Source organism: Chenopodium album, chromosome 12 (genome assembly GCF_948465745.1).
Source record: "Chenopodium album chromosome 12, dcCheAlbu1.1, whole genome shotgun sequence".
NCBI classification, from domain to species: Eukaryota; Viridiplantae; Streptophyta; class Magnoliopsida; order Caryophyllales; family Amaranthaceae; genus Chenopodium; species Chenopodium album.
In genome coordinates this window covers 28,032,168-28,051,330 of record NC_137845.1, presented here as the reverse complement: position 1 = coordinate 28,051,330, position 19,163 = coordinate 28,032,168, and the positions used below count along the sequence as shown (strand labels likewise).

Genomic DNA, 19,163 nt, shown 5'->3' with positions numbered 1-19,163 from the left:
AAAATGAATCTGTTAAAATAATCCGACTTCTGGTCAAAGGAGGGTCGGAGTCGGATTCTACAAAATCCGAGAAAAAAAATCAGACTCCGAGATAATTTGACACAATTGATTTGTCTTAATCTCTCCCACCAAAATTAAATCAACTCCCAACTACTCTCATTTATTTCTTCCACCCACACTTTAATCAACAACCAGATTCAACATCATTCAAACAATTTAGGAACCCTAACCCTTGTTCTTCCCCATTTCACGCCTCTCTTTCTCTCTCTTCACTCCATCCCCTTCATCAACTCCTCGTCTTCTCAAATTCGTTGTTTACTCCTTCAGATTTACCATAATTTCCTTTATTTTTTCCCAGATCTATAAGATCTTACCATCGAGAATCGAAAAATCGCTGGTTTGAGTCCCTTAGAAAAGGTTTTCTATGCAACCACCGACGAGAAGGAGGTTAGTGTTTTGTCCGATCTGATCATTTCCCTTGAGACAAATTCTGGGTGGCCTTGCCGGTTTTTCAAATCCGGTGAAGCTAGCAAGGTTTTGTTTGACAGTGGGTTGCTAGCTCTTGGAAAGGTCTTGAATTCGATTGAGGAAGCGAAGGGGGGTAAACGTGCTCGATTTGCCGAAGGTAGACCCTAGCACTGTTAAACCGAAACACCCTACATACATACCACGCAAAATTGGTAGATGTGAAGTTATGAGGAAGATGGTGGGAGGGGGGTTAAGATTACTAACCAAATTAAGGAAGAGGAAAAGGCGAAGGTGGTTGAAGGAGAAAAAACCGACGGGGGAAAAAAGGTAAAAGGTGAAGCTGAGCCGGAAGAGGAATGGTGGGGTTGTACCATGGCTAATCCTCCACCAAAATGTATTTTGCTTCTAAAGATGCAAAGGTTGGGAACAAAAGGGTGAGATCTGGAATTGAGGTTGATGAGGAGCATATTGACCCAACGTTTCTCGAGTTCCTCAAGTTTATGGATCGAAAATTCCACCCTTCTGGCGACTTAGACGCGTAACATTCTCTATCCCTTAACTTTATTAGCATTTCTGATGTTTTATGTGTCCCTATTGTTGCATTAACCCCTGAAATTGTTTTCATTTTTCTGGTTTATGCCTATGTTCTGAGTCCCTATTGTTGCCTATTCTGTTGTTGCTCTGTTGGCTATGTTGTTGTTCATCTGTTGGCTTTGTTCTTGTTCCTGTGTTGTATTCAGGTGTTTGCTTTGTTCTTCTGTTGGCTTAGTTCTTGTTCCTATTTGTGTTCAAATTTTGGCTTTGTTCATCTATTGGCTTTGTTCTTGTTCCTATGTTAGCATTTCTGATGTTTTATTAGCATTTCTTGTTCCTATGTTAGCTAAAATTGAGGCTTGGTTAGCTTTGATGTTGTTCCTCTGTTGGCTGTGTTGCATAATTTGTTGGATATTTTGGATATTCTGTTGGATATGTTGTTGGATATTTTGGATATTGTGTTGGATATGTGGTTGGATATTTTGGATATTCTGTTGGATATATTGTTATGTTGGATATTTTGTTATTCCTATGTTGGGTATGGTGGTGTCCCTTTGTTAGGTAAAACTGTGGCTAGGTTGGCTTTGATGTTGTTCCTGTGTTGGCTATGTTGTTCTGCCTCTGTTGGAGAAATTGTTGTTCCTAACTTGTTTATGGTGCTGTTATATGTTAGTTAAAACTGTGGCTAGGTTGGCTTTGATGTTGTTCCTCTATTGGATATATTGTTGTTCTTAAGTTGTATATGGTGTTGTTCCTATGTTAGTTAAAACTGAGGCTAGGTTGGCTTTCTTGTTGTTCCTCTGTTGGCTATGTTGTTGGTTCTGAGTTGGATATATTGTTGTTCCTATGTTGGGTATGTTGCTAATGGGGATACTGATTGATGGATGATGATGGGTCTTTTAACTATTTTTTTGTTGTTTGATGGCCTAAATTGAGTCTTAGTTTATCTCAATGACCAATATGGAGAGATCATTTGTTGTTGTTGGTTGATGTCCTAAATTAAGTCCCTAATTGATCTCAATGACCTACGGAGAGAGATTATCAACCAACCTAAATTCCATATGATGAAGAGACTTGTTTAATAAACAAAAAACTGTTTGATTTGCTCCAGTATTTGATCTATCCATTTTAGAATCAAATAGTTTTGAGGTAACAAACAAGTGTATTTTGTTATGATGAGAAAAGACTTCTGATGGAATTCTTTTTTACATTTGAGAACCTAAAATAAGTTGTGAATATTTTTTTAGTTGTAATACTGAATAGCAAAATACTACTACTACAATAATCATAGTTCCATTTCACGATTAACAAAAGCATGCCATAACATGCATACATACTAGAGAGAGTCCCACAAAAGTTACACATAACTACACATTTTGAGTCCTATACATCACAATATGGTTATGAGTGGCAATCCACCTTTATATGTAGGTCCTAAGGACTGCCCAAAAACTATCTTACACCCAAAAGCAAAAAAAACCATTGAATAGAAATTTGAGTCCCTACCTTACACAGAATATTTATGTTGGCTTCTTCGATCTCAATCAGCATCTACTTCCATTTCAACATCTTCTTCTGCTTGAGCCTGGTTAACTAGTCTGAACCTGTCATTAAGGTGGTTTTATAACTTGTGCCACCAACTTAGGGCTGACAGTGAGCCTCTCTAGCAGAATTCCTAGCTCTTCCAATCTTCTCTTTTTCATATGGAGTAGGGTGAAGTTGTTGCCTCCCATCCTTTTCAGAATTTCAGTCATACATGACTGTAATGTGATCCATGTGAATTTGTTTGATAATGGGTTAAATACTCAAATGTGTTGTATGCCTCTTCCACAACTTTAACTAACTAAATTTTTTTGGGGAATGACTGATATTGAATTGGTTGCATAACTGTAAACAACCCTAAGTCTAGCACATTTAGGTATGGAGATTGTGGGGGCTGGTACACCATCTTGATGTTGAATCCATTTTGTGTACAAGCTTCCACAAACTCTGGATCTGTAGGAATTTTATGGGGTCTTGCATTATCTCATTGAATGACAATGTCCTTAGACAAGTGTGCTGGCCAATTCTGTATAATGGCTGAAATGACCTTATTGATCAACATCTCTTTGATCACATCCTTAGTTACTGATTGCAATGCTTTCAACTCCATTGTTCCTGCTGGCCTGTTTTTGCTGGATTTTTTTGTCCTTTGCTCATAAATAAACCCAAATATTCCATACTTGCCATCATGGATCATTTCCCCATTTGTGTTGTGTTGTGGCTTTCCTATCATGGCCATGAACATAACTTTAACCTTAAACTTTCTGGACTGCTCACACCCATAAGGATTTTCTTCATTGGGCAGAAGATAAAACTTTCTTATCTCTGGGTTCAAATAGAACCATGTTTCATCAATGTGAATGACATGGTCCATGTCATTGTACATTGGGTCCTCTATTTGTGTGGTAGGGCTGAGGTGTGCCAACACCCATCTCAGTCTCTCTATCTTGTGGTTGTCAGTCAGCTTTGGATGGTTACAGCTTGTATGAGTTCTGAGCAGCCCCCTTTTCCTTAAACTGTGTATTGTTACATGAGATATTTTTAAATAACCTGCATAACTTCTTTCTGTGGTTCTCAACCTAAGTGGGCATGACTGGTGAAATTCTTCAGAATATTGTTTGAATTTGGGACCAACTTTGCCCAATTTTTTATTCCTGACATTAATCAGCTCCCCACTCTGTTTTTGCTTCATTACATTAGTGAATAATCTGTTAAATGTTGATCGGTGGACCCTAAATTTTGCTGCAATTTTTGTTTGCATCCCCCGTTGCAATGTATTATCTGAAAGGAATGGTGTCCTTCGAACAAGTGTATTATTCTGATAGCGGGTTCAGAATTATTAGAAAGCTAATATATTCAGTAAGGTCAAGTGATCGGAATGCCTGGGTGGAGGCCCCTTCCGATCAGTAATATTAATATAATTAATATTACAGCTTAATCTTGACTGAACCCTTCGGGTCACACCCAAGCAAATATATGCGAACCAACTCGACGAATTAATTCGGAAGAAATTAATTCGTCGCCTGAGTGTTAAATATTTAGACGTCGGTAATTCGAGCTTAGAGCGTCAAAACCGATCGTCGGAAGTCGAGTCTAAAATGATAAAAGACGAGACGCGCAAAATAATAATAAATCGACCATATTCCCGAAAATACCCCTAGCATCGGTGTGCCCCGAGCATCCGAATGCTAGGGGCAAGACGAGCTAGCACACCGTGCTAGCAGCCCCGGCCAGCCGCGGCTAGGCAAAGCAGCAGCCGCGCCGTGCCACGGCAGCAGCCGCACCACGGCAGCAGCCGCACCACGGCAGCAGCCGCAGCCGCGGCAGCAGCCGCAGCCGCACCACGGCAGCAGCCGCAGCCGCACAGCAGCAGTTGGCTGCGGGCCAGGTGCGGGCTGGTGCGGGCCGGGCTCGGGCTTGGCTCGTGGCTTGGCTCGGGCCTTGGCTCGGGCCATAGGGCCGTGGGTTAAGGGGAAGTATGGAAAATGGGAGTAAGTGAGTGAGGACATGTGGCACAAGGAGAGTATTGAGTGGGGAGAAAGTATGGTCCCCTACTCTCCATGCGGTCCTCACCAACCCATCTCACATGGTAATGCCACTTGTAGATTTATTATTAGTTTGCAATTTTAATTTAATTTAGCTTTAAATTAATTTGTGGAATTTCATGATCCCACATTGATGGGATAGAAATTCCCACTCATACTTTCCTCTATAAATACCAAGCTTGGGATTTGGAGTAAAGTGCTTGAGTGGGAGTTAAAAAGAGCATTCCATAATTTTTGGGAAAACTCTTAAACTCACATAACACTCGGGTTTAGGTCGGACCTTGCTAACCCCAAGGTAGTAGACCTTAAAGTTGTGTTCGCCCATTTGTGGGTGGATACCGTCGGAGGCACGGCGCTTGACGTGCTAGTAGCTTTCAAGTAAGAGCCCCGGGTTTTGGGCGAAGCTCGCTTCGAGGGTAAGATTCGTTATCTTTTCTTTGTGAATATTTATTTATGCTTTGTGATTTTAATTATTGCGAGTGGTTCCTCAGGAGGAATTGTTTCCGCGGTGAGTCGGACTCACCAAACCCCAACAGCGATATCGGAGCACCGCTCGTTTATTTTTATAATCGTGTTTTTCAAGGTTTATTTTTGGCTTAATTTTCTGGTTTATGTTGCTAATTAGATTAGTAGCTCGGTTTTATTTATTTAATCCCGTTTTTAATGTTGAATTTGGCCCAGAACCCAGATTTTCGCCCAAGACTAGTGAATTTTGGGTGGAAAACGTGTTCTGGAAATGGTTTTACCCCGTTGGACCTGTGATTTTAGCTAAATTCTGACCAGAAATGCCTTTTTCGAGGGGTTTTTCGTTTTTGATGAAAAATTTTAAGTCTTTTCTAACCTTGAAATTAATGGCATAAATTGTTGATTATATGGTTGATTATTTGCATAATTTTCTGCACTTTTATGTCCCCTTAAAGCACACTTACTTGGTAGCATTTGATGCTTAAAGGTTGATTTATTTTCACATAATTGCAAACTAATTGCTTTTTAGTGTAAAAATTTTATTTTTGAGGCTTCCTAAGTGTTAAAGATTCAATCTTTATTTATGATAAGTGATTGAAACTTTGAAAACCACTAAATTCCATGTTATTTTGAGTTGAACTTTGTTGTTTTAATCATTTTAAGTTGATTAGAAACATAAAGTTTCGATTTTTGTGATAGAAATTTGGTTATCTTCATGTTGGAAGATATAATTTTCAAGGATTCACAAATTTTAGATGTTGGAATTTTCATTTGAACATTAAAGTTCATATTTTTCCAACTTCCCTTTACTTTGTCAAATTCTCAAGTTTAATTTAAATTGATTAAATTGAAAGTGAGAAATTGCCTCAATTTTATTTTGCACCAAGCTAAACCAATTTAATTAAAGATAGTTCTTGGAATCATTTTGGTTATTGCACTTTGAAATTTTATTAAGTTAGACTTGTTTAAAATTTTATTTTGCTCACTAAATTAGTTCTAAAATTAATTTAGAATTAATTATTTTTTGTCTCGCGGAAAAAGGGATCAAATCCTAAGGTAGTGGCACGCAAAAAGAGGCAATGCACCACCATGGCGAGCCGGGCTGCACAGCAGCCCGCATGTGGCTGCCACAGTGGTTGCGCCGCCTCGATGGTGGGCCACACGCGCGGCAGCAGCCACGCAAAACAGCAGCTCACGCGCGGCAGCAGCAGCCACGCGCGGCTGTGCTGTGGCAGCGGCTCGCGGCCGTGTGTCGTGGGTCGTGTATTCGTGGTCTTGGCATGTGCGTATGCTTTGTGTGGTGAGGTGACTAGCCGTACTAGGCTTGAAGTTAATTGTTTTGCCGTTTATTTATTTTAATTAATTTTGTTAATTTTAATTAAAATTTTGGGAGGCTAGGCATTGGCAAAATTTCATTTTGACAAATTTGGGTGCTACCGACTTAATTAATTGGATTAATTAAGGAAATGCGGAATTTAGTGGGAGCTTCAATTATTAATGACGTAAATTATATAATCGGTTAAACAACTTTGACTAGTTTTAATTAGGCGTGTTAATCGGATTAACCACCTAGATTAGTTACTAGTGCGCGCGTTGTTTGAATGCATTTTACTTGTTGTAATTTTGTAAATTGCATGGGCCATTCACAAATAGTGAATGGATGAATGGAATATATATATTCTCTCTCTCTCACAGGTTTTATGAAATGGCAACTAGTGGGACCCGACTAGGATAGAAAACACGGACTACGCACCGTCAAGTATTTTTGTACTTTAATATTTAGATTATTCCTAGTTATAGACACTAGTTTTTGCATAGTTTGGTTTAGTCTTGAAGACGGCGTATCTTGGAAGACAAAGCCTTGAAATGCAAATGAAGACCTTTTGAAGATATGAAGATTTCAAGGGGTCATGCTAGTTGCCAATATGCATCTATTATTTCGCTTTATATTTTTTGGTTATATATATGTGTGTGAAATATTCGTTAGATGCATGCTTAGGTTTTCTTGATGTTGCGATGATTAGTTAAGTTCACTTAAATCAACCAACATAGAAATCCTAGGTCCCTAATAATATTGAGTAAAACTTGCCTTTCCAAAACAACACTTACTAACCGGACGATGGTGATGGTAGGCTACGCCAAAGCGAGGTGCCATCACTCCTCTAAGGGGCATAAGGCACACCGGGTGTGCACGTTGGTTTTGGTTTAACTCATCAGTATGAGTGAGGAGTCCTCACATACCGTGGCAAAAGAGATACATCGTCAAAGATGCATTAGATGCGACGATTATCTAACCAAGAGTGGCTTAGAGCCATTAGCAAGGCATTGCTTACCCTAGAAGATTGAGTGTTTAAGACAAGCCAAAGCATGCTTAACCACTCTTTGTTTCTTCGGATCTTGGAATCGCCTTATTTTCGCCAAAAGGGACAATTTTTATGCGTAAATAAGACGTTTAATAAGATTGAAGTTTGCATGAATGCTATTAAATTTCAAAATTATTATGTTCTTGATAAATGGTTATACTTTGCACTTATATTCATAGTACTCTAAATCAAATAATATTGTTTCCATGATTGGTAAAGGAAATCCTTGAGAATAGTTCTCAAAGACAGGAAAAGCATTTCTAAAATTCAATTCTCATAAATGACTTTTATGACTAAGTCCGAAAGGACGGTTGGACATCATGTAATCAAAATACTAGGTAATTTTGATAAAACATGAGGTATTGAGTTGAAAACTCAAGATTGTCAATGTTTGACAACCAACGTATCTTTTCGCATCATACATTATTGAGTAGGACTCATTGATGTAGTAATTCGAGTAAGAATTAATGGAAAAAATGGAACTTTGTTTTACGGCGCACTAGGTGCTTGATTATGCCTAACAAAGTATAAGAGTCAAGGTACTTAAAGAAATGATTCTTAAAGTAAGATTATGAGATATTGTATGATAAGAAATATAGGAAAGAAGGAACGAAGAAAAGGAATTAGATTTCGTTTCAACTCATGAGTTCATGTTATTGTAGTTTACTTAGCAATTCGTTATCTTCACAAGTATCGGATACTGCTTGAGTGTTCCACTATGATAGTGACCTCAAACTATTGAAGTTAAGCTAAGTTATCGACTTACAAGCTTAGAATGAAGCAAGAAGAGCTACATCAGTTGTAAGGTCGTATGTTTTGTTTAAAGACCTTTTAAGCCAAAGGCTGGAACAAGTAATGGTTATTATGTTCCATAATCAGCAATTGATCCGTTTACACACGGAAAGACTCACATTCAAAGTAATGAGCAATAGTTGCGAGATTTATTTGAATGGGATGGTTATCCAAGCGTTAAGTCAAGAATGCTTGATTATAAACAAACATTTCTCTAACATGATAAACTCACTAAGTTTAAGTCATGGGCTTGATTTGCGTTCCAAACATCTTTAGCGATGTCACATCGACAAGAACGTACTCAAGGCTCCATTAGATAGGCTCTTGATAGTTGCTCGAATTGGAATCGTTCTAAGACAAGCAAGTCTTACTTGTTGAAACCGACAAATCAGAGAGCTATTGTTCTTGGTATAGACAATTGACTCCGAAGGCTAAAGAGGATTCAATTACTTCAACGTTTCACAAAGAATTTGAAAGGATATGGCTATATTCATCAAATGTGGACAAACTTGACTTGAGTAGCTCAAGAGTTCAGTGAAGTACAAAATCGACTTGGCAAGATATCAAAACATCTAGATTAGATCGAGCGATGTTTACTTGAGCCAAGCGTTACTATCTCAAAGTTATGAATGGAAAATTTCATAAATAACTCATGGTGTGTCTTCACGGAGACCTCGGTGTCATTTGAAAATGAATCGAATGATGATGGTTCACAACCCTTCCTATAAAGTTCTTAAAGATTTGCACAAATGACTAATGTTACACTAAACAAAATGTCGAAGCTAAGAAAGGACGCCATATTTAGTTATGGATAGAAATAACTTCTAAAAGTCTTTTCAAGTATATGTCTAAGGCTCTTAGTCTTAGTGGGAGTTCACTAGCTCAGTGGGAGCAAAGTGGCTCAGTGGGAGCTAGGTGACTCAGTGGGAGCTGAATGGCTCAATAAAGACTAAGATAGCTCAAGTAGGAGCTAAATGTTTGTTTCACAACGAACTTTTATCCAAAGACAATATACATGTCTCTTTGTAAGCATTCAAGTGAGACTACGGGTATTACCTCCACATCCTAATTGAGGACAAAAAAAATTGTTTATTGCTCTAAGTAGTGTCTTTCTGGAAAGTAACACGTTTCCAAAACGACAAGTGGGAGGAAAATGAACTCGATGACCATCGAGCTTAGCAACAAACTAAAACTGAGAATCTCGGAAGACCTTAAAGGACTTCGTGATAATGCGTGATCAAGAATACTCAAAAGGACTTTATAAGTGCCTTAAAAGAGAATTCATTACTCACAAAACATTAAAGATGTTGGAGTAAGATCAACATAATAAAAGGGCTTTGAAAGCGCCTTAAAACTCAGTGTTTGATGCAATTACCCCGTATAGGTATAGAATTCACCAAAGGCTTGGATTGAATCCTATAAATTTTCTATTAAGTTAGAAACAAACCTAAGACTTACAAGCATACTATTTACTATTAGATAGTAAAGGAATAATGTCTTGTAAGATAGCTACAACAAATCCAACTTCCGAATAATGGTTAAAAGCCATGAAAATCCGAAATAGACTCCATGTTTGAAAATCATGTTTGAAACTTGATTAATCTGCATGAAAGGTGAAAGACCCATCGATTGCAAATAAGTTTTCAAGGAGAAAACTAACAAATGTGGAAATGTATATGCATACATAGCTAGATTGGTTGTAAAGGATATAATTAATTTCAAGGAGTTGATTTTAATAAAATCCCATTCACCAATCGGAATGCTCAAGTCTTTTCGTGATTGATCTAGCAAAATTGCACATATGAAATATGGCAAAATAGATACCAAAACCGCCTTCCCAAAATGGAATTTTGGAAGTGACTATGGAATAGTCTAAGGGTTTTGAAAATCTAAATAATGCTAGATTTGAAAGCAAGCACGTGGAATCCGTCATTGGATTAAAGAAAGCATTGCATGAAGAAATTGGAACGTGTTTTCTCATAAAGTTAATAAGAGGATTGACTTATGGAGAAACATAGAAATTCTGATGAACAAGAAGTTTAGTGGGAGCAAAAGTAATGGTCCAACAAGATGTTTACGAACGCTATTGTGAAACAACTATCAAACGCTAAATTCTTAGATTTGAAAGTATTTTCGACAATGGACTGAGCTAAAGACGATACTTAGTACATGTTGGGAATTAAGTTCTATGGTATAGATTAAAATGTTTAAATGAGTAAAGGAAATTACCACGTTAAACATGAAGGACTTTGAAAGGCTTTCGACCCATATGTATGAAGCTAAGTAAATGTTTGAACTAAGTATAAGCTAGGCTAAGTACTAAATCAAACAAGAAAGACTCTAGTAAGAGACTTTCAGTCATATCATATAGCGAACAATTTGGCAAGACTCAGTGTAACTGTATGAGCTAAATGTCACATGGATGGAATAAAATTGAGAATAATTCTAGAATTAAATCCATCATGTAAAGCTATGATATGGAATCGTCAAATGACTTACATGCTTAGAGCATGTGAAGTACGTATATAATACCAATCGACATTAATCTAAGTATTAGATCATTAGATTATAGTCAAGAACATCCAAAGAACTTAGATAAGTAGTTGGATGAGTTCTTGACACATGGAAACAAATATAATTTGAGTTTTAATGTTGCAAGCACAAACCTTAACAAGGATTAGTTCCTTAGCAAGGAAACCATTTATAAGCACGAGGCAAGAAGCGTCGTGGCTTGAGAATGGTAACATGGATGTGCGTCCATGTATAATGTGCGGGAATTTAAGGAAAATTTCCATGATCACAAGTGATTAGGGTATCCCAAATCGTTGTGAGTCGCTTGGAGTGAAACCCAAGCAAGGCATCATCAGGGATCTACTAAAATATATGTTGAGAATATTGTTGCCTTAAAGGCAATAATAAGATAGATGTTAAATGGAAAGGTTCGTTGTTGAACATTAATGATTGTAGGTTGTCAAGTAGAAGGTCTCAAATCATGAAAATGAGTGGGAGCCATTGCTTGGACAATAAATCCTGAATCACATGTAATCCATTAACACTCTCAAAATTTTATCATCTCAATATTATGGAAATGGTGGATAATGAACATGCTAAGGTTTGCAAAGTAATTATAACTAAAACTATGCAAAAAGTGAACGACAACATTCATAATTGCATGAAAGAAATCAAGCATATCAAATATGAGTGTGATTTCTATGAATGTTTTATGAAGAGTACTACTCTTAAAACATTTGGGAAAAACCATTTATCATAAGATGAAACATTGTGAAGTTTCATAGTGGAATAAAATATTTCTAAATATTCCACAAAACTATTTAATTGTGGTTTAGAATTAAATAATGAGTCCATTCGATTTTAATAAATATTCAAAATAGGGTATTAAGTCAATGGCTTGGATAAAGAAACACCTATTAAGTGAACGTTGAATATTTTAATCGAAAATTATCCCTAATCAACGTCGTATTTTGTGGACGAATAATGACCATCAGAGATTAGTGTGTAGTATGATTTGTAGCACCGTTTCTTGTGCTATGAGGATACAAATCATTTGCACAGGTATTGGTTTAGAACCATACTGTATAGACCTATGAGGATACTTTAAGAGATTTAAAAATCGTCATAAGTATTTTCTCATTATTACTATCGGAACTCTTTTCCTTTGACCATGATTAGTGGGAGATCTCTTGTTTGAGTACTGGTCCGCTTTGGTATCCGCCAAACGTTTGCCGTAATTGGGGATTATAAAGATGGATATCGGGCGGGTGAGTCCTCTTAGTAAGAGAAGCTACATTACAAGACTGGAAACGACCCCTACTAACAATAGGGAACATGTCTTGTTGTTTACAAGGCCTCTCGAAGAGCGAGACTGTGAAAAATGCATGGCCGTGCTCAGATGGAATTTAGAAATCATCTGCTTATTGACGGTCAAACTCGGATTTCGAGAAACACTTCTAGACGTAACAGAGATGACTAGTAAACTTACTCTGTAGTTCATGAAGAGACATGAAGAGACATAGGATAAGGGAAATACACTAAATGCACACTTGTCCGGAAGGACAAGTGGGAGATTCAAAGGAATGGTGTCCTTCGAACAAGTGTATTATTCTGATAGCGGGTTCAGAATTATTAGAAAGCTAATATATTCAGTAAGGTCAAGTGATCGGAATGCCTGGGTGGAGGCCGCTTCCGATCAGTAATATTAATATAATTAATATTACAGCTTAATCTTGACCGAACCCTTCGGGTCACACCCAAGCAAATATATGCGAACCAACTCGACGAATTAATTCGGAAGAAATTAATTCGTCGCCTGAGTGTTAAATATTTAGACGTCGGTAATTCGAGCTTAGAGCGTCAAAACCGATCGTCGGAAGTCGAGTCTAAAATGATAAAAGACGAGACGCGCAAAATAATAATAAATCGACCATATTCCCGAAAATACCCCTAACATCGGTGTGCCCCGAGCATCCGAATGCTAGGGGCAAGACGAGCTAGCACACCGTGCTAGCAGCCCCGGCCAGCCGCGGCTAGGCAAAGCAGCAGCCGCGCCGTGCCACGGCAGCAGCCGCAGCCGCACCAAACCGCAGCAGCAGCCGCACAGCAGCAGTTGGCTGCGGGCCAGGTGCGGGCTGGTGCGGGCCGGGCTCGGGCTTGGCTCGTGGCTTGGCTCGGGCCTTGGCTCGGGCCATAGGGCCGTGGGTTAAGGGGAAGTATGGAAAATGGGAGTAAGTGAGTGAGGACATGTGGCACAAGGAGAGTATTGAGTGGGGAGAAAGTATGGTCCCCTACTCTCCATGTGGTCCTCACCAACCCATCTCACATGGTAATGCCACTTGTAGATTTATTATTAGTTTGCAATTTTAATTTAATTTAGCTTTAAATTAATTTGTGGAATTTCATGATCCCACATTGATGGGATAGAAATTCCCACTCATACTTTCCTCTATAAATACCAAGCTTGGGATTTGGAGTAAAGTGCTTGAGTGGGAGTTAAAAAGAGCATTCCATAATTTTTGGGAAAACTCTTAAACTCACATAACACTCGGGTTTAGGTCGGACCTTGCTAACCCCAAGGTAGTAGACCTTAAAGTTGTGTTCGCCCATTTGTGGGTGGATACCGTCGGAGGCACGGCGCTTGACGTGCTAGTAGCTTTCAAGTAAGAGCCCCGGGTTTTGGGCGAAGCTCTCTTCGAGTGTAAGATTCGTTATCTTTTCTTTGTGAATATTTATTTATGCTTTGTGATTTTAATTATTACGAGTGGTTCCTCGGGAGGGGTTGTTTCCGCGGTGAGTCGGACTCACCAAACCCCAACATTATCCTCCCTAAGTTGTGTTAGAATTTCATCAACGATTCCTCGTTTTTCAGCAAGAGTAAGTTGTGTTCTGTCACTTTTTTGTTGACCATTGCCTTCATTATGATTTGCATTTTCATTTTGTTGGAGAAGATCTTCGTCCATTAAAATCTGCTTCATGCTGAAGTATTAATCACCAGAGCCTTCTTCCATTTTTTTTCTTTTTTGGTTTGTTTTGTTTATGTTATTTCAGATTCTGCTGTAACAGAGGACCCTACCCACCACTAACAGATGCTGTAGAAGATGATGCTTTAAGCCTTGACTTTTTGAAATCTTGAAGTGCTGACTTAATTTAATTAGGATTTTAGATGTTTCATTTTGAAGGCTGTATTTAATGATGCTCTGTAAATTTTTGAACTAGAATGGTGGTGTATTAAGTGTTCTATTTATAACTTAGGTTGAAACAAAAAAAGTTGGAGCCAAATTTGAATTTTGGGAAAAGTTGAAAAATTTAAACTTAGAGGCCAAATTTAAAGTTTCCAATGAAAATTCTCCCTCCACTTTCTGTAAAAAATCTGGCAGGAAACATGTGGGTTTGATTTTTGGTCCCCACTTTCTCTATCATTAAATATTAATCACCTACCCTTACTCTAATACACTTTTACCAAATATTGCCTTGGGGAATGTGAATGCTTCTTTGTTGCAGATTTTATGAAACGGATGTAGTATAATTTTTGGAAAATTTGCCAATTGCAGCCATTTTAAAAAAAATTGCAGCCCAAAAGTTCTTATAAATTTTAAATTGTAGCCCGATTCAGCTTTTTTTATCGCTTTACGTGTTGAAAAATATTCGGTTAAGGTTTTAAGGGCCATTTTAGTCCTTAAAAAACCGAATTCAGCTCGGAATTAGCAAAAAAATAACGTAAGTGTCTCATTTTGGGTAACAAAAATGTATCGATTTGTGGGCAACTATTTTTGCTGTAAAAACAAGGCACTTACTTTATTTTTTTGCTAATTCCGAGCTCAATTCGGACCCTTAAGAACTAAAATAACCCCTAAAACCTTAACCGAATATTTTTTGACACGTAAACTGATGAAAAAGTTGGATCGGGCTGCAATTTAATTTATAAGAAATTTAGGTTGCAATTTGCAACTTTTTTTATATGACTGGAATTTGCAAATTACTAATTTTAAATGGCTACAATTTGCAAATTTTCCATAATTTTTTAATTTTACTTTTATTTTGTTGGGGTCATGTGTAGTTTTATACTCTAATTGTGGAGTCAATTAGTGTTTTGTTCTTATGATCATTGTATGTAGTGTGGGTTGCAAAGGCCCAAATATCCCATTTTCTCAAAGTAAATTGAATAACCAAAAAAAAAAAAAAAACTCAGAGTTAGGTCGGATTGGAGTCGAAGTCGGAGGCCAGATATTAAAGTCAAAGTCGGAGTCTCAGAGTCAGATTTAGCCTCTGACTTCCTGTAGGGTCGAAGTCGGATTTAGCATAATCCGCTCCGAGTCTGACCCGTTGGCATCCCTACACACGTGATTGTAGAATGCGAGTTGAATGAAGTAAAATACACTACTTATGTTTCGTACTCCATAATAAACTAATAACTAATACGGAGTACATATAACAGCAAAACTTTAGCTTAAGGGCTTGTTTGGTTTATTTTTGCTTATCTGAACCAGTCTGATTTTATCCGATCTAATTGTATGATCAAACTTTGACCTTAAGTGTATGATAATCTATAAGGAAAACATATATATCAAGTGCGGTCTTATTAAATTCGTAATAATGTGTATTTTATTAATATGTGATTTTTATAATTTTTTTCACAGCAAAATTATAGATATATAGCGATACAAAATTACACATAAAACGATGATCTGATTTGAACTTATTTTTTCTGATCTGTTCTAAACTTATATTTTCTTATCTGAAATTATTTTCTCTAAAATAAGTAGATATAAGTTGAATTAAACAAGGCTTAAGGGTGAGTAAACTATCTAAAGATACGAATATCTGAAAATCCGATCCGATAATCTAAGATATCCGATCCGATAGTAATTTCGGATTGGATACCGGAAACGGGATAACCTTTTCGGATATTAATTTTCAGATATGTGATATCCAAATATATCCAAAATAAGTCGAATTTTGAATATTGGATAACGAATATCTAGTCAGTATCCAATAAATTGGGTGTTATTTACATTATTTGTTTAAAAAATATATTAAAAAAAAATCAAAATTAAAATATATATGTAATATTTTGGATATCGAAAATAAGTCAAAACTAAATAACTATTCTCTACTATATAAATTCAATTCCCTCTAATCTCCAATTTAATTACTCAAACAAAACCTATCTCCCTTTATCTTTTTTTCTAAAGTATGGTCATGTTACACATTTACTTTATAAAATTCTTTGCATTACTATTGATTGTAAATGACAAGGCCCTGTTCTTTTGAGATTCCGGATAGGGCGGAGTAGAGTAGAGCAGATTTTATTATTATTATTGTTGTTGTTGTTGTTGTTATTACTACTACTATTTTAATTAGTTTTATTATTATTATTACTATTATTATTACTATTATTATCAGTATTATAATTATTAATATTATTATTAGTAATATTATTTATTATTATTATCGCATAATTATCGTTAAATATTATTCTTATTATTACTTCCTCCATTGTTTTAATATTGCACCACTAACCTTGTAAGAAAGTTTCACAAATATTGCATCCTTTTTATTTTAGGACAAAAATAATCTCTATTCATATTGCAAATACCCAACATATCCTACTTTTTCACAATTATTATTTAGTTTATGTTTACATTACATGGACACTTTTGTATTTTTACCTTTCTCTCTCTTCTTTTCCCACTACCAAAATTATCGAGCCCAATGATTTGGGTATTTATACTCCACCAAGTGGCCCAATGAGCGTGTGACACATGTCGCTATAAGAGGCGTCCAAATGGACTCCCCAGATGCTGACACGTGTCCTGCAGATATGGCTCCTGGGAAATGGCGGCCTTCAAGGCCCAAATCCCAAGGTAGCCGCAAAACGGCGTTGCCCTAATTCCTAGGTCATCAAACCCTAGGACAGAACACAGTTTTCTAGGACACTCTAAATAGGGAGATTCCCCTCATTTATTGGGGCACGTCTTAATCATTACATCAATTATTGCTCTCGAAAACAGAGAACACCTGATCTCGGAATCCAAGAAGATACTTACTTTCCGCACATTTTACTCCTAATCCGTACTAACTTAATCTTCGGAGGTGAACCTCCAAACATACGGAGCTCCGTTCTTTTGCAGGTACAGGCGGCCTCGTTGGATCCAGTCTTCGAGTTGTAACTCTCCCAAGGAACACAAAAACACCCGAAACATTTGCCGCCATCTGTGGGGAGAGTGATGAGCGGCATTTATGCCACTCTTTTATCCTTTTTCTCTAAGAATTTTCCCATCATTTGCACTTGTTTGATCCCTATTAAAGCGATTTATCTTCGTTTTTGTGTTGTTTCTTCCTTTCTTGTGTTTCCCCTCCGTTTCTCCATTTTTTGTATGTTTTTCTTTATTTTTGTTCGTTGTTTTGTAGATTGTTAGCCCTTTTGGAGAAGCCTATGGATGCATTATGAGCTATGGAGGGAAAAGAGATGCTCAAGAAGAAGGTGGAAGCAACTCAGGGATCCGCGGGCGTGGAATCAAGGAGCGCGGGCACGGGATGGTGCTGTGCACTTGGACAGTTATTTCAATTGACTCCTAGCCGCGCCCTGGAAGAGGTCTCTCCTCCTCAGCCCGTGGGCGCGGCACTACAGGCCACAGGCGCGGCCTTTCGGGGCTGACCTTCCCCTGATCCCAAGCCGCGGCCTCTCCTCAGCAGGAGAGGCCTCTCCTCCTTCAACCCACGTGCGCGGCACATTAGGCCGCGAGCGCGACATTCTAGGCAGGTCAAAGCCGTACCCTGCCTGGTGAGGGCACGATAGCTCACTAGAGGGCTCTCCTTGGTGTTTTATTTCCGACTTTTAGATGCATATAAATAGCATTCTTATTCAATTTTGTAATCATCCTATTTTCTATCAACATTGAGACCTTATTTTAGAGAGAGAAAGTAGCTTATTCTTCAAGTTTCTTCATTATATTCAACATTTGGTCAAGTTTATTTCAATCAAAGGCAAAGTTCTAAGTTTTCATCTTTAATTAAGTCCCTCTTAAGTAATCTCTAATCCCTTCTTTTAGTTTGATTTATTTGCTTTGTTATTGCTTATTTTCATACATCTCTTTAGTTGAACTTGTTGATATTGTTTTTATTTGTTTTTAATCATGATTAGTTTTGTGTTTATTGAATCCTTATTTGGTTTTGCTATGATGGTTAGTTTCTCTTTCCTAGGCTAAGTTTTTAGCTAGGGGAAGGGGGCGGAAAACACGTGTTAATATTGATGATTGATAATGACTTGATTGAACTCATGCCATAAATTGATGAAAGATATGATTTTTGATAGCTTGAGATTATTAGTAGCACATTATTTGATGTTCCCTAATCTAAATGCATGAGAATGATTGGATTAGGCTAAGATCACCTTTACTTTGATGCTGATTGCATGAAAATGAATTGTTTAAGTAGAGTTTTATGTATTGTGCACTCTTAATCTCTTGCCATGATTAGTGACTAATTGGATGCATGAAAGTGATTCGATTAGAACAAGACTTAGTTCATTGATTTGCTTAAGCAATTGCATGAAAGTGAGTTGTTTGAGTATGAATTAGAATTCTATGACATGCTATTCATGATAATCATTCATTGTCCATCCATGTTTGATCATGTTTGACACTCCCATACCCCTAGCATTTGTTTATCTTTGGTTAATCCTTTTTATCTTCCTTTCTTAATTGCTTTAGTTTACTTAATCAAGAAAACCAACAAAAATTTTCTCTCATTTACTCTTGAATTAGTGGATTTGATGTTTAACTTGTGTGTTTCTCGTGGTTTGACCCTATACTTGCCGATAACTAGTTTAGTGAAAGGTTTAGGTTTATAAATAATTAATTTGATTAGGCTAGTAGTCCCAACGACCTATTAACCAGTGATCAAATTTTGGCGCTGTTGCCGGGGAAGCGACTTGTTTTGCATGTATTTTTGCTATTGTTAGAGTCATTTTATTTGCCTTTCTTTTTTGTTTTGTTTGCTTTATCCTACTTGTCATTGCTAATTGTTCGCTTAGCTTTGGTGGATGCTTAGGAGATCTCAAGGTCCGCCCACACATAACATTGACCACAAGATCGACCGAACATTGAGACAAGTTCATAGGCTTTATCGAGAAGAGGGAAGAGGTCTTGGTTCTATTGTTGATGGTGGGAGTGACTCTTGTTCTTCAAGTGAACAAAGTGAGACAATGGCCGGAGAAGAGGATGAAGTTTTGTTTCGTGAGTTTGGAAATCCGGAGGATTATGAGCTCACGGGAGGGATCTTGCTTCCTGTCACGGAAACCAACTTTACTATTCATCCCCAATACACAAGGATGGTACATGGGGAGCAATTTTCGGGTTCTCCAAGTGAAGATCCCATTGAGCACCTTGATAGATTTCTCGAGCTATGTGCCATGATTCAAACCAATCAAGTTTCTCAA

General features: G+C 37.4%; 1 protein-coding gene across 1 annotated transcript; it reads right to left on the bottom strand.

The window, feature by feature from the left end:
- Window positions 1–3,028: 3,028 nt before the first annotated feature.
- LOC145571085 (uncharacterized) lies at window positions 3,029–3,736 on the bottom strand. The gene has a single exon (XM_081630176.1). It carries the CDS (start codon window positions 3,734–3,736, stop codon window positions 3,029–3,031), a length of 708 nt encoding a protein of 235 aa, XP_081486302.1.
- Between the last annotated feature and the right edge of the window lie 15,427 nt (window positions 3,737–19,163).